The 17,449-nt window shown below is 34.0% G+C and overlaps 1 protein-coding gene across 1 annotated transcript in view; it reads right to left on the bottom strand.

The window, feature by feature from the left end:
• Positions 1–681: 681 nt before the first annotated feature.
• The window catches only part of LOC124372614 (neprilysin-2-like), a gene marked incomplete at its 3' end in the record, with an annotated part of 52,479 nt that continues 35,711 nt past the window's right edge, over positions 682–17,449 (bottom strand). Inside the window, exon 5 of the mRNA XM_046831018.1 lies at positions 682–765. Coding sequence (XP_046686974.1) covers positions 682–765 — 84 coding nt within the window. The remainder of the gene's footprint in view (positions 766–17,449) is intronic.

Below are 17,449 nucleotides of genomic sequence, written 5' to 3'. Positions count from 1 at the left end.
TTTTGATTTAATACGTTAATGTAGATGTAGAAGCTAAAGTTATATTAAGAATAAATAATCATTATTCTAGAATTATCTGTTTGAATATACATTTTTGTTGAAAATATTTTAAAACCCAACTCATGTATATTTGTAAATGTATTTTGTACCTGTTGTGATCGTAGATTGGACCAGTGGTCCAAATCACAGCAGGATAAATAAATAAATTTCAAATCTCTGTCTCACACACACACACAAAAAAAAAACACACACACACACAATTTAAATACTTAAATTAATCCTCAAAATGAATTCTTTTAAAATTCGACCAATTCACATTTCTTATTTAATTTAAGTAAAATGGTTTTACATTGATTTCCTATTCTAACCGCATGATTTGTAAATTTTTGGAAAAAAAAATTCTATATATTGAGAAGAATAGTCTTATTAAATATACTCTACAACTTAACAAAAAAATCTGTTAGCTCCTAAACGACTTCTTGATCGATAAAACCAAAAATGTTACCAGACTATACCCCTTTCTATACATATTACAAACCTTACTCATCAGAGTACTTAAGTAGGAACACCTCAAGCTTTTTGAGGAACTCCACTTCTTTGACGAGTATCTGCTCGTTTTTTTCTGAGCTGCACAGGACGCTGGCATTATACTTTCCAGAAAGTGCTGCCCAGTCTACCCACTTGAATTCTGTTATTTAGGTCTTCCAGGTCGTAGGAATTGTACATGCGTTCCAATTCCCGCCTTTGTTCTTGTGGTATTGTTATCTAGAAAATAAAGCACTCTTATATAAGGTTTGTAGCAGTTGTGATTTCAGTTTATTAGATTCACGATAGAGGATATTATCGTAAAGTTAGTTAATACCATAATTGTCAAGACTTTTACGAATATTCTAAATTAATAATTATAAGTGATTGAAACCTCAAAAATTTTAGGGAAAATTGCTATCGCCTATTTATGTTATTATCACTACTGAGTATAATCACCATATAATTTGTCCAATCACTAATGAATTCATCCAGGGGCGATTGTTTTTGTATTAAAAGTTATCGTCTTAATTGTTGCACTCCATATTTTTAATTACTTTTAAACAATACATTACTTATAAGCCATAAAAGCAGTAATGGATGTCTGAATTTGAATGTATTATTATAAATAATTACTATCCAGAAGAAAGTGTTTTAATGTTCACCGGAAGTGCGACGTGACACTAACGTCTATAGAGGTTTATAAATGTAAAATCTTTAATACACCTATTTACTGAGTGTGGCGTCCTTATTTGGGTAGATCCACAATATTATAGTCTACTGCTCTTACAGATAAACAAGTTATGGTACGAATTTCCTTTATGAACAGAACTACTGATGTGGTCTGAGTCGATGGTTTTCCTTATATATCCACTTTTATTCAAAATGTGCTAGAATTTCAACTAAAATAATGTAAACTTGACAATGGCTGTCACTGGAAACCATCCGGGGCAGACAATAATATTTAAGACTAAAAATCATTGAAATTCACGAAGGTAATTCATTTCATTGATATTTGAATTAAAATGGACTTATGTAGGGTGTCTTCGATGCCCAGGGCTCCTGTCCAGAAGTATTTCCTTCCTACTGTTACGGGTCTGAAAAGAAATTTTGTAATAAACTGAGGTAATTCTCATTATGTAATTATATATAGAATGTATTGCTACGAGTTTGCTTGAATGAATCAATCGGTGAATATTGAGTCCACTAAACATTAGTTTATTTTACAAATCTTATATATATTTCAAATAGGCTAGAGTTAAATATACTACTTGCTTACCAAATTCACTGTCACTAATTTATTTTGACACAATCCACTGTGAGCTAAGTTGACTATCTACAGTTCAGACTATATTTAACACTTACACACTCAATGGTTTATAACAACACTCCAGCTGTCATGAGTATTATCACTAGTTTCTGTCACTTCAGGAGTTCACTTCTGCAGCTCAACTCGACTCGCTGCGTCGCTACAGTTCCTTATAAGACCACTGGCGTTTCCAGAACCCACGAGACGAATGGAGGAGGGTCACAGCACCCACCCTTAGCTCAGATAAGAAAGAGTGGTGACGGTCGGATTAAAGAAAACCGACCCACCCCACTGACCGCTCCTCTTCCAACAACGATATTCTTCTTTGTATATGGGGTTTCCCCGTTTGTCTAGAACATTCTTCCACACCCTCTTAACAGTATCTTAGTGTCTGTCTGTCTGTTTGGCAGCATGGTTTATAGCCAAATGCATTGACAGATTGTTTTTACTGTATATCCATATGTTGTATAAATGTGCCCAAATTTATTTATGTTCATGAATTACAGAAGATACATTTATATATGTCTACATAGCTCTCATGAAATAAACTAATGGAGAGAGATGGTGACAGATAACTACTACTTAAGCAGTATAATATAATGACGCTCCTGCACCAGTGTCTTAGGACCAATAGTTATAAATTACTAGGACGTCAAAGTTTTAAATGACGAATTGTTTATCATATCCATTCTTAAGAAAGCACAGCAGAACAAACTTTAAGACTTGCAGTTGACAATTCTCTTAAATTTTTTTTCTTCAACCATAATTTTATCAGTACCTGGAATACATTAGGCCTTTCTAAGCTGTATTTGTGACTAGTTTAAAGTCCAAAGTTAATCAACACATTTTTCAGAAATAGAGAAAAATATTGAACTTTGGAAAAAGAAATAATGAAAGTCCGCTTATTTAGGTTTTGTATACAAAGCTCAACTATTGCAATTTTGTACTCATAATAGCACATACCGAAAGGTTATCCGTAACTTCACCGAACATGATCCTCAGATCGCAAAAAAACACCCCTGTTCCAAAGTTTCTATAACAGGGTGACTCAGAACTTTTATCATATTCTTTAGTGGAATGTTTCCAACAGTTATATTAAATTCATTTTTAACAATATTTTGACTTTTAAATATTAGTATTCCGTATGTATGTATTTTATTGCAACACATATTTCTATAAAATACTTACTTATAATTAACTCAATTGTGTATGGGTTTTATCATTAATAAGAACTAATAAATAAATAATTAGAGAACGTTTTACATCTAGTGATTTTAAGATGGCGACAATTTTAAAATTTTGACTTAAAGGCAAAATCATTTTTACTAAAATTAAAAAATTCATATTTAGAACAAATATTAACAATTATTCATAGTAGCAACTACATATTGTTTAAGTAAAATGGATGTAGAAGAAACAAAATATTGGAGCTTTAGGAAAGGTAGTATGCATAGTACTTGAGCCGGTTCTTAGCCCAATAAGTTTATTCAAGATATTTTATTTAACTAACCAATCATTTAGAGGATATTGCTAGTAGTCATACAGTAAAAGGAATAACGTATATTTTAATCCACCTTTACGATATTGAATTTATTATCATACAAAATACATTGATTTATAAAGTACATACAATCATAAACTACAAAATACATCGGTTATTATAAGGTACTGTGCCGATTATTTTTTTTGCAATACTCTATGGTTGACAAACACCTACTTGTTTGGAACTAGCGCATAATCAATTGTTAAGTACATTAAAGTATTTTACTACACTATGTATCTAGTTTTTATGACAACAGCAGTAAACAGACAGGTTCTTATAGTTGACGTTTTTACGGATTCGCTGTAACAATGATTGTAGTTATTATAGAATATCCTTTATCGGAAAATTGTGAAATTCACTATTTATGGGCTGGCTGACGGTAAATCCGCTGAAGCAATAGCATTACCAATAACAAAGGGCGCGGTATTTAATAACAACTGAGGATGAATTGAAGGTCTTCTTGTAACGTAATATATTTTCTCACGCGAGCTTTAAATACATGTTATACATTTAACGATGTGAGCACTACCACTAGCCTACATTTGGTAGTTAATAATGTCTTGTCACTTCAATAATTTGAATGGTTGCGCTAAGAACTTTAAATACATGTTATTCATTTAACGATAAGAGCACTACCACTAGCCTACATTTGGTAGTTAATAATGTCTTGTCACTTCAATAATTTGAATTGTTGCGCTAAGAACTTTAAATACATGTTATTCATTTAACGATGTGAGCACTACCACTAGCCTACATTTAATAGTTAAAAATGTCTTGTCACTTCAATAATTTGAATTGTTGCGCTAAGAACTTTAAATACATGTTATTCATTTAACGATGTGAGCACTACCACTAGCCTACATTTAATAGTTAATAATGTCTTGTCACTTCAATAATTTGAATTGTTGCCTAAGAACTTTAAAATACATGTTATTCATTTAACGATAAGAACACTACCACTAGCCTACATTTGGTAGTTAAAAATGTCTTGTCACTTCAATAATTTGAATTGTTGCGCTAAGAACCTACTCCAGTATTACCTTTACTAAAGTTTAAATATTTCCGTTCTTCTATATAAAAAAAGTCGGTTGGATGTTTAATAAATTTTAAAAAAGAACGCATTTTCCATAATATATGTAATATATGTAAAATGCTTATGTTTTTAGTGCTATTTTAAATGTTGAGTGGTAGACTGGCTCGAATAACTAGGGAGTGTGCGTACTTACTACCTTTGCTAAAGTTGCAATATATTGGTTATCTTACTTAAAACTTCTTAAACTATACGTTCTTTGGTGTTATAAAAACCATTATTATTCTAAAATATAATTAAAATTTTTGTGCTTTTAGTACAATTTTAATTGTTGAGGGATAGGCTGGCTGGAATAGCTACGGAGTGTGTGTGTACTTATTACCTTAACTAAAGTTGCAAGGTATTTTGCATTCAAATGTCTTATACTATATATTCTTTGGTTTTACAAAAACGTTATAAAAACCATTAACGTTCTAAAATATAATTAAAATGTTTGTGCTTTTAGTAAAATTTTAATTGTTGAGGGGTAGACTAGCTGGAATAGCTACGGAATGTGTGTGTACTTACTACCTTAACTAAAGTTGCAAGGTATTTTACATTCAAATGTCTTACACTATATATTCTTTGGTTTTATAAAAACGTTATAAAAACAATTATTGTTCTAAAATATAATTAAAATGTTTGTGCTTTTAGTACAATTTTAATTGTTGAGGGATAGACTGGCTGGAATAACTACGGAGTGTGCGTTGTACTTACTACCTTTGCTAAAGTTTGCAATATATTGGTTATCTTACTTAAAACTTCTTAAACTATACGTTATTTTGTGTTATAAAAACCATTATTATTCTAAAATATAATTAAAATTGTTGTACTTTTAGTACAATTTTAATTGTTGAGGGATAGACTGGCTGGAATAGCTACTAAATGTGTGTGTACTTATTACATTAACTAAAGTTGCAAGGTATTTTACATTCAAATGTCTTACACTATATATTCTTTGGTTTTATAAAAACGTTATAAAAGCAATTATTGTTGTAAAATATAATAAAAATGTTTGTGATTTAGTACAATTTTATTTGTTGAGGGGTAGACTAGCTGGAATAGCTACGGAGTGTGTGTGTACTTACTACCTTAACTAAAGTTGCAAGGTATCGGTTATTTTACATTCAAATGTCTTACACTATATATTCTTTGGTTTTATACAAACGTTATAAAAAAACCATTATTATTCTAAAAATATAATTAAAATGTTTGTGCTTTTAGTACAATTTTAATTGTTGAGGGATAGACGGGCTGGAATAGCTACGGAGTGTGTGTGTACTTATTACCTTAACTAAAGTTGCAAGGTATTTTACATTCAAATGTCTTATACTATATATTCTTTGGTTTTATAAAAACGTTATAAAAACAATTATTGTTCTAAAATATAATTAAAATGTTTGTGCTTTTAGTACAATTTTAATTGTTGAGGGATAGACTGGCTGGAATAGCTACGGAGTGTGTGTGTGTGTACTTACTACCTTAACTAAAGTTGCAAGGTATTTTACATTCCAATGTCTTACACTATACAGGGTGAATATAAAGTCAGGACCACCCCTCTATTTTTTTCTATAGGTATTATAAGGAGATATCCTTTATGTACAGTAGTGTTGTAATATGGAAAGGAAGTTTCATTTTATGATATTGAACATTTTTTTGTCCCCCAAAAATGCGAAATTTTGGGGGCAACCCGAAAATTTCAAATGTAATCCCCTATCAAGTGACCTCTCATTTTAAAGAGCATCAAAAAACTTAAATAGTGGTGAAAACCAGAGATCGCTATCTCTTTTCCAACAACATAGCCAATAAAAATTGTAATTAAGTCTTTACACCTAAATTTATTTTGTTTGGGTACAGTTTCCGTCTGCGTGGAAACAGGGTTATTGGTTGTTTGTGTTCTCAATGAGTGAGGCATGCAATGGACGAAGAATCCAATGTTATAAAGTAAACTGATAAGGAGTTTATTGTTGTAACGACCCGAACCCAATATTAACAATAATTCAAGAAATTATGCTTTATTTGGTTTTATAAAAATTTCATTCATTTAGTAAAATTTAACTAAAGACATAATAATTGTAAAGTGTACAGCACTGTTGAGGAGGTCAGCAGTAAGACTGCTGACAATGCAGAGTCAGCACCTGCGTGTGCTGGGAAGCTAGTCTAGTTCAGGCCCTCAGACTCGTAGACATGTAACTCTCTGTTGCCCTATTTTAAAACTTTTCTAAATTCTTTCAATAATGTAATTCAATACTTTATATCATTCAGAAGTGCTCTCCCCTTTTTAACCAATGTAAATTGTGTGATTTCTATAAATTAATCTTTAATAAACAGTGTTTTTAAAATTCAAACGTTGTTGCACAAACTTTATTTCTTTTTCCGGAATCATCCGGTGGTGGCAGCGGATACCAATTAATCCCCAAATCGGTCGCGTTACAGATTTGGTGGCAGCGCGGTGGGAATGATCGCGTAACTTTGGGACAATTTAACTGTACAGTTGATTGTTTTCCCGACGCCGAAGTGACCACGTGAACATCAAAATTTTTAAAACAGTGTAATCCAGTGTCAAGTACAGTTTTAACAGTTAGGAAAAGTGTTTCCAAGTTGGATTTTTCAAAATTTTGGTATAAAAAGTGCAACAAGGAGATGATTGAATTGGATAAAGAAATCTACACGTGAAGACGCCAAGCCGAGAAAGGACGCCTAGAAAGGACGCCATCTTGCCATCTTCATCACGTCGCCAGCCTAGGAGACGGAAGCGGAGCAACCAACCAACATCGTGGGTGACGCTGTCAACAACCAACATCATCTGTCCACAGCCTTAGCAACCATGGCAGTCACAATGGCGGCGATATTTGGTGAGCCTTTGTTCACATTCAGAAACTAAATAAATATAATAAAGAAACATTGGCTATACTTTTAAACTAATTCTTACCAAATATTTCTACGTTAAATAATTATATAATAAAATAAGACATAGATATAAGAGAGAATAAAGGTGCTGTGGTGTAATAGTGAATGCAGCATTGAATGATAGCACAATTTCTTATTAATTTTGTGATCAATTATTAAGTAACAAGTAAATTAAATTAAATTGCTGTAACATGGAGTAACAATGTGCACTTCAATGTCCAGGTCGTCACTTCCAGGGCACCTATTTCTCATTTTAAAATTAAGATAAGAATAATTATTAAATAATATTTAGTAGGAATTGCCAATGTTTCCAGATAAAAAAATGAACTATTAAATCTTTGTAATGTAGAAGCACTCTTTAAAACAAAAGTGTCATAGCTATGATAAAATTAATATTTTGAGTTTAGATAATTGATGTTATTGAGAAATATTGATGTTTTAAAATTAATTTGAATTTGAAGTTAGACGCTATTCCAGTGCGTTATTCAAAATCTATACGTCACATTAGTATACTTGTACTGTGTAAATCGATATTGTTAATTAATTAGGCATTGCTAATCTACTAATTAGTTTTATATGATGTATATGGATTATTATCACTAACATCAATTGATGATGATTGATTGATAGGATTGGGTATATATAGGCTATCAATCATTGATTGGTTATCAGAAAATTTATTTTGATAGAAAACTTTTGGGATTTTGAAGAAAAAATAGTATTATTAGTCATAAATTCAGTCGTATATTTTAAATCGAACATCGTAAAAATTTTGTAGAGTTTCCTAAATTAAATGTTAGATTATTAAGATCATTATAACAAATCAACAATGAGTTCTACAGTAACGTTTGAAGGAAAAACCATTGAATTTCAAGAGGCTTTTGATGCAATTTCAACCAAAGTCAGGTCTCTTCAAGACTGCATAGACGAAACCATCGCGGGAAATTCTGTGCTGAACAGAACAGGAATGTCACCATCCGCTATGGATATGACAATCGGAGCAGCAAGCAGGCCATCATTTGAGCTAGTGTCTAGCATTACTCCCTACGATGGAGAGAGAGCCGATCTACTCAGGCCATTCTTCGACAGCATTCAAGGCATAGGAGAACTGAGCAATTGGAACGAAACACAAACATTACAAGTATTGAAATTAAAGTTAATTGGTAGTGCACTACAGTTTTCAAAATCAGATGAAAAATGCAAAAACGCCACAACACTTAAAGAAATTAAGTCTGCTCTAACAGAAAGGTTTGGAGATAGCCTACCAGATCACTATTATTTTGAACAGTTAGCTAGCATCAGACAAAATAAAGGAGAGACTATCGAACAATTCTCTGACAGAGTAAAGAGGGTCAGTGACAAAACACTGAGAACCACCAATAACGAAGAAGTAAATAGAGTATTAAGAGAAGAAGCTGACCGAAGAACAATGGAAGCCTTTGTCAGAGGACTTTACGGAGAAATTGGCAGACAAACAAGGATTAAGTTTCCAAAGAATTTTAGAGAAGCAGTGACTACCGCAATAGCAATAAATAACTTAGAAAAAAGGCCAAATCCATTTGAAGAAAAACCAAGGAAAGTTTTTGGAAACAATTTAACAAGTAAATGCTACAATTGTGGAAAGATAGGACACGTAGCAAAAGACTGTAGATGTAGAAGCTCTACAGACAGGCAGATGAAGGAATGTGGATATTGCCGTAAAAAAGGGCACAGAGAATCAGAATGTAAATCAAAGGCAAACTCCACACGTCCTCACTGCAGCTTCTGCAAGAAGCAAGGTCATACAGCTGATAATTGCTGGGCCAGAACAAAGAACACGGGTAACGAAAGAGGTCAACCTTCAGGAAGCGGTTATAGTTCAAGAAACGCTCTACCGTTAAACTACAGCGGGGAACCCAGAAGCGCCGCTGGCAACCCCGTGAGGAAGTAAATCTGAACCTACACAAGATAAGGTTTGGACAGGCGAAGAAAAAACCTAAAATTGCATACATCACTGAGCAGGAAAACAACTATGAACTACTAGCTCATGGAACCATTGGGAGTGTCAATGGGCCAGTAATAATTGATACTGGGGCACAAATCTCGATGATAGAGAAAACGGTCACCCAAGGACCTATCTCACCGACTGATGTTCGTGTACATGGCATCACAGGAGCCATAATGCACACCTACGGTCAAGTAAAACAGACTATAAAGCTAGGAGACACAGAAATGATGTGTACGTTCATAGTAGCAGACTTGCCTGACGATTATATTGCAGTTATAGGGTATGATGTGCTTTGGTGGAAAAGAGCTGTCATTGATTTAGAACGATATGTCTTAAGTATTGAAGGTTGTGACGCAGTCAACCTATACGAACGAGACAAAGAAACTACGAATGATTGTGTGAGTGGACTTGGTAATAGCCACCAAGCGAACTCAAACCTTCCAAGTAGAACCCGATCGCTCAATCAACGCGCAAGTGAAGCCTAACGAAAACGAAAACTTGCCTGAAAATCTTCCAGCATACTGCAGAACTAACCTCAACATACCTGCCCGTTCAGAAATGTTAGTACAACTAAAATTGGGGAAAAATGTGAAACAACGAAAGCAAGAAATTGAGAACAAAGTTGTAATTACAGAACCAGCACTCGTAAAAATTCATGGAATTTATGTAGCCAGAAGTCTAACTAAAGTAAGAAATGGAACTTGTTGGACGAAAGTAGTTAATACAAGCCCAGAAGATTTAGTAATGTACAAGAACACTCTGATCTGTAAATTAGAAGAACCTCATTTAAAACCAAAGAATTCGACAGAAACCAAAAAGGGTCAACACAGTATCTAAAAAAAGCGACGAATTCAGAAGAAAAGTAGAAGAAAAGATAGAGCATTTGAGACCAGAAGAAAAAGCAAAGATTAGAAACGTACTTCATCGATTTGGAAATTTGTTTAGCCTTGGAGGAATTGAAAATTTAGGATGTACAGCAAAAGTAAGCCACAAAATTAACACAGGAGACCACCCTCCCATTAACAAAAGGCCATACAGAGTGCCGCATGCACAGAAACAAGTGCTACAAGATCTGATAGAGGAACAACTGGATAAGGGAATCATAATACCGAGTGTATCACCATGGTCAGCACCAGTGGTCATAGTACCAAAGAAACCTGGTCCAGATGGTGTTGTAACTCACAGAATGTGCATCGACTATAGAGATCTAAACTCATGCACAGTACCAGAAGTTTATCCTTTGCCAGATATTCACGAAACACTTGACATGCTTGGTGGAAGTAAATTCTTTACTGCGCTAGATATGAATTCGGGATTTTTCCAAATTAAAATACATCCTGACAGCCAAGAGAAAACAGCTTTCAGTACTCCAACAGGACATTATGAATATACCAGAATGCCCATGGGTCTTATAAACTCCCCTGCAGTTTTCCAGAGGTTGATTGATACCACTTTATCAGGACTGAAAGGAAAGTCTTGTTTACCATACATGGATGACATCTTAGTCTACAGCCCGACAATAGAACAGCATGCACAAGATTTGAGTGACGTGCTACAGAGGTTTAAGGAGGTAAACTTAAGTGTGCAGCTAAAGAAATGCCAAATTGCAAAACCCGAAATTAATTTCTTAGGACATATAATCACGAATCAAGGAGTAAAGCCTTGTCCGAAAAAGATTGAAGCTGTAAAGGAGTTTCCTCAGCCAAAGAATGAGAAAGAAATCAGAGGATTCATTGGATTATGCAGTTACTACAGAAGGCATGTTCCAAACTTTGCGGACATAGCCAAACCATTAACTAAATTGATCAAAAAGAATGAAAAATTTAATTGGACACCAGATTGTGAGTCAGCTTTCAAAAAACTAAAAGAAAAACTAACCACTGAACCCTTGTTGATCTACCCAGACTTTTTCAAAATCTTTCATTCTTAGCACAGATGCCAGCAACGTAGCGATTGGTGCAGTGCTAGGACAGGAAATAAACGGTGTAGAACATCCTATAGCGTATGCATCAAGACAGTTGAATTCCGCAGAACAGAACTACAGTGTAACCGAAAGAGAATTATTAGCTGTAGTTTGGGCAGTTAAATACTTCAGATGTTACCTTTATGGAAGATCCTTTTCTCTTTACACAGATCACAGTGCAATCAAATGGTTACTATCATTAAAAGATCCTTCAAGTAGATTAACAAGATGGGCTTTGAAATTAGCTGAGTATGACTACAAAGTTTACCACAAACCCGGCGTGAAAAACAAAAATGCAGATTGTCTAAGTAGAGTAGTATATAAAAAACGAGTGTGAAAAGTTACCTTTATTAGATATAGACGCGATTAAAGCAGCTCAAAAGAAAGATAAAGAATGTCAAAAACTGAAAATGCATGAACATTTCAAAACAAGTCCCCAAGGAGTAGTGTACTTCAAGAAAGAAGATGAAAAATTAATTGTAATACCAAGAGAATTGAGAGAGAAAGTAATACGACTACATCATGATTTGCCAACAAGTGGACATGGAGGAATAAAGAAGACCATATTAAGAATTCAAGACAAATTCTACTGGCCAAAAATGAGAGCAGATGTAACAGCATTCGTACGATCATGTGACTCATGCAACAGACGAACAGACTATGGAAAATCAAAAGCACCATTAGGGAAGTTTCAAGAAGTGAGTGAATTTGGTTATAGATTAGCATGCGACATAGTAGGTCCCTTACCGTTAACTAGATCAAATAACAAGTACATATTAACTGTTATCGACCATTTCACAAGATTCGGAATATTTATAGCATTACCAGATCAAACAGCTGAAACCATAGCACGAGCATTTGTTCAGAAAGTTATAAACGTCAATCGGAGTACCAAAAGAACTAATTACAGACCAAGGGAAGAATTTCACATCAGAACTGATTCAGAATGTATGCAAACTACTGAAAATAAAAAAATTACAGACGACTGCTTACCACCCTATGAGTAACGGACGGACAGAGAGAGTACACCGAACCATCCCTAAAATGCTGAGCCACTTTGTCAACAAAAACCAGTCAGACTGGGACGAACTGTTACCCATGATCAACATGGCATACAACAGCCAAGAACACGAGTGTACAGGGTACACACCTTTTGAAATGGTGTACGGAAAGAAGATGGAAACACCCTTAGAAGCAGATCTCACTATAACTGAGGACACAGATGTCTACTCAGATTACGTGGAAGATCTACGAACCAGATTAAAAGAGATTCAAGATATATCGAAACACTGCCAGGAAAAGGCAAGGAAAGCTCAAAAGAAGCATTACGACAAGAAGTCGAAAGAAAGTGAGTATTATGTCGGACAGTTAGTGTACCTGCATGTACCACACATAAAAAAGGGCAGAGTTAAAAAACTCTCACAGTTATGGAAAGGTCCATACAAAATAGTAGAAATCGTATCTGAGTTAAATGTAGTTTTAAGGATAAGAGGGAAAAACGTCAAAGTGCACGTGAATAGAATCAAGCCAGTAGTTGAACTGAAAAACAAAGAAGAAGAAAGTGAAGACAACATAGAAGAATTCCATGGGAATGAAAATGAAGAAGCACTAGAAGTTCCTAGCAAGGAAGCAAGAAGAGGAGTAAGCCTCGAAGAAGAAGCAAGTGATGCAGAAGAGGAGGTTGAAGATCCAACAGTACCAAGCCAAGCAGCAGAGCAAGCTGGACCGAGTGGATTAAAACCTGCCCAAGAAAGAAGCAATGAAAGACCAGCCAGGGAAAGGAGGAAGCCATCCAGACTGAAAGACTATGAAGTTGAGTTGTAAATAGAAGCATACAAGTTGTACTATAATAATGTAGAAGTAAAGTGTTATATCATGAGAGAAGTAAAGAGAAAAGCCGAAGTTGTTGTGTATTCTTGAAATTTCATCTTGTAGGATAACAACTCAGTAGCGAATGAAGTGAAAATGATCAGTTTGACAGAAGTGAAAATGTGAAACGAATGTTGCTGAATGAGTTTTGAATGTTGTGTGAGAGAAAACAAAAAAAGGGTACCCAGAAGATTAAAAATTGTCTGAGTATATCCACACAAGCACATGAGATTAATGAGAGTACTAACACAGAAGGCCAGAAGAAAAAAAGTTGTAAGAAGTGGAAGGAATAAATCGAGTTACTTTAAAGATCAATTGTGTTATATTATAATAAGGAGAAGTTAGTTAAGCAACATTGAATATCCGTAAAATAAAAGATAAGTTAGAATATAGATGTCAAGTATAACTTTGTTACAGGACTAATGATTATTACGTTGGTCAAAGCAGCTGAAATGAGCCAAGGAGTTGTGTTTAGGAAGCTAGAAGACTCTGTGATATCCGGAGATGAATGGAGAATCGTTTTAGACTTTGATCTAGTAGAAATCCTTGATGAACTGATACCATTAAAAGAAAGATGTGTAGAATTAGAACAGTTTAAAAATATCAGTGTGAACGTCTGGGACGAAGACTTCGAGTTTGAATATATAAGAGTGAAGGAAGGAATCGAACAATATGAGAGTGATATAACTGACTTATTAAAACTTTTGCCACCTGTAGGACATTCTAGAAATAAGCGTGGACTTATAAATGCAGGAGGTTATGCATTAAAGTGGTTATTTGGTGTACCGACTAGTGAAGATTTAGAACATGTAAATACCAAGGTAGACGAACTAAAGTTAATAAGTGGTACAGTTGTTACTTCGCGTCATACACAAATAACTTTGATGAAAGATATTAATTCTAGAATTGTAAGTAACACTAAAGCTATTCATGGAATAATGATTAAAGTTATCTACAGCCAACGACAGGTTAATAACATCATTAACGAACTTCAATGAACAGAATATAATGATGCATCAGTCCTTAGCAAAACATATGGCAATTACAACAATGTTAAGACATTTAGGTCAAACTGTTGATGAAGCTAAGCTAAGAGTAGTAGAGTTTAGGCAAGCATTAGAACTTATATACTCTGGTAAGATAAGCAGTAAATTACTAAATCCCACATGATTTTACAAAAGTTTTGAATAAAATTGAAAAGAGTATACCATCTCATTTGAAACTAATTGTTCCCTGTAAATGATGAAGATATATTTTTGTATTATGATCTTTGTACAGCACAGGCATTAGCTAATCCAGCTAGCATAAGATTGATTGTTACAGTACCATTAAGCTCAATTGATAGACAATTTGAAACCTATAAAATCGAAGTGATACCACTTTATCAACCTAGGTTAAGACATTGGTTAGTTTGGAAAATTGAACACGATTACTTGTTGATATCTAAAGATAGGCAGTACTATGTACCTCTCACCTCAGATGAATATGTTCAATGTAGGCACAGTTATGTTAACATTTGTCCAAATTCAATAAGTGTACTACACCATACAGTCGATGGTTGCATCTATTCACTGTTCATGGGATTAAGTTCTGTAACTCAAAAGTGTAACAGAGTTCTAACTGAGAATGTAAATTCACCGTTTTGGTTACAAAATGGTAATGATTGGATTTATAGTGTTTGCAGAACCCTACAAAGTAATATTAAATTGTTTTAGAAATATTGAAGATGATACATCTGTAATTAAAACAGACATTGTAAAAGATTATTTAGAAGTTGTTGTTAACACCTCAGGTATCATTAAACAGATATCAAGGTGTGATATTTTTGGAAAAAGTGGTAAGATATTTTCGAGGATTAGAGGCAATATAGTTTATAAAAGAAATATTACGCACCTTCATATACCGAAAATAAACATATTGCAGCCCAATGAAACCGCTCTTATATTATTAAACAATAACTTAACTTTTGAAACGCTAAAAGATATAAAAAAGAATCTAATTGATGATCATATAGAAATAGGACTAAATTCATTATTGCAAGGATATAATGTAAACAAACCTGTTGTCATTAATGTAAATAAGAATTATAATTTTATTGTCATGTATGTAGTTGTAAGTTTAAATTGTGTACTGCTCGTAGTTTTTATATGTCATAGGAGAATAAGACGCCTTTGCACGACCAGTCGGCGGCAAAGACAAACTCAGAGCACAAGCGGCCCAGACCAGAGCCAACTGACGGTGAGGGTGGAGGAAGGAACTCCATTAGCAGAGATCATCCACGAAGCCTCCTTTGTTCGGATGACCCCCCCTCATGATTAAATAGTGGAAAAAAATGTGAACATTTTTAAAATCTTTAAAGTAACAAATCAAAAGACTCTGACCGGCTTGTGACTCTGAAAAGAAATATTGTATATTAGTAATAATCCTAAATCTTAATAGTATCATGATTATGTAAACTTAGATTAGAAATATGTATTAATAATTTGGGGAACACTTCAAAGAAAAAAAAAGTTTTAAAGTTACAAATAAGTCATTAATATACGAATGTAATAGATTCAAGATGTGCCATCACTTTAATCCTATGACACATCTTTTCCAGAGGAGAGGGTGATGTAACGACCCGAACCCAATATTAACAATAATTCAAGAAATTATGCTTTATTTGGTTTTATAAAAATTTCATTCATTTAGTAAAATTTAACTAAAGACATAATAATTGTAAAGTGTACAGCACTGTTGAGGAGGTCAGCAGTAAGACTGCTGACAATGCAGAGTCAGCACCTGCGTGTGCTGGGAAGCTAGTCTAGTTCAGGCCTCAGACTCGTAGACATGTAACTCTCTGTTGCCCTATTTTAAAACTTTTCTAAATTCTTTCAATAATGTAATTCAATACTTTATATCATTCAGAAGTGCTCTCCCCTTTTTAACCAATGTAAATTGTGTGATTTCTATAAATTAATCTTTAATAAACAGTGTTTTTTAAAATTCAAACGTTGTTGCACAAACTTTATTTCTTTTTCCGGAATCATCCGGTGGTGGCAGCGGATACCAATTAATCCCCAAATCGGTCGCGTTACATTGTCAATGAGTGACTGGGCTTTCCCGGTTCGAAGTACAGTTAGTACAAACTAGCCCATTCCTTGTTTCAATCTTGTGAGAACAGGTAAGCAGTATGAGTCAGCTGATACATAATTATTTTAATAGACAGTAGAGCTGACACCAACAGCTGAACATGCAGTTGAAACTTTGTCACTTTCGTATCTTTATTATTATTAAACATACGACAATGAGAGTTTAGTACATTAAATAGAGGGCGTTTTAAATAGAATTATTGTAAAATAAATTTAATTTTCATAAAAATGTCAGTTGGAACCATGTCAAGCCAAGGTAGCGAGTAGTTATTATCTTAGTAGATCATTATTATCCAGTGGTATTGTGTGGTTACTATTCCGTGAAGTATTTTGAGAAGGTTTTATGTGTTTTAGTGTTATTACAATAATTTATTTAGTTGCACTTTCACATTGTAAGTTTTAAATAATATTATCTAATTAATACTGATTACGAGTAATAATGGCACGTAGTCACGAAGATAAAGTAGAAATGATATTTACTTTCGGGGCTTCGAATGAAAATTATCATAAAGCAGAAAGGCGGTTTAATTTGGCACATCCTGATAGACCTGTGACAAGGAAATACTTAAGAACTTTAGTAAATAAGTTCAGAGAATCTGGTTCCATCAAAGATGCCCCACGCTCAGGTCGGCCTCCTTTAGGCTGTGACAAACAGTTTGAAATTGTTGCACAATTTGTTGAAGATCTGCAGCAGTCCACCAGATTAGTAGCAAATCTTTGTGATGTTTCCCAAATGTCTGTGGTAAAGTTACTGAAAAAAATACATTTCACGCCTATAAAATTAAGCTTATCCATGAGTTAAACGAAGACGATCCAGACCGTCGTCTACAATTTTGTGAAGAAATGGAAGCACTAATTTCTGCTCATCCATTGTTTGTTCGAAACGTTGTGTTTAGTGATGAATGCAGTTTTTTCGTCAATGGAGATGTGAACAAACACAACTGCAGGTACTGGGACACAGAAAATCCCCATGTTTTCCGTGAATCTCGCACCCAGTACCCACAAAAAGTTAATGTTTGGGCCGGGATTTTTGGGAATCACATTATAGGGCCATTTTTATTATTGGAAATCTCAATGGTAAACTTTATTTGGAAATGTTACAAGAATCAATTTTTCCTACAATAAATACTGTTATTAGGGAGA

The sequence above is a fragment of the Homalodisca vitripennis genome, unplaced genomic scaffold (genome assembly GCF_021130785.1).
Source record: "Homalodisca vitripennis isolate AUS2020 unplaced genomic scaffold, UT_GWSS_2.1 ScUCBcl_3643;HRSCAF=9301, whole genome shotgun sequence".
Taxonomy (NCBI): Eukaryota; Metazoa; Arthropoda; class Insecta; order Hemiptera; family Cicadellidae; genus Homalodisca; species Homalodisca vitripennis.
This window is presented reverse-complemented; position numbering and strand designations above follow the sequence as displayed.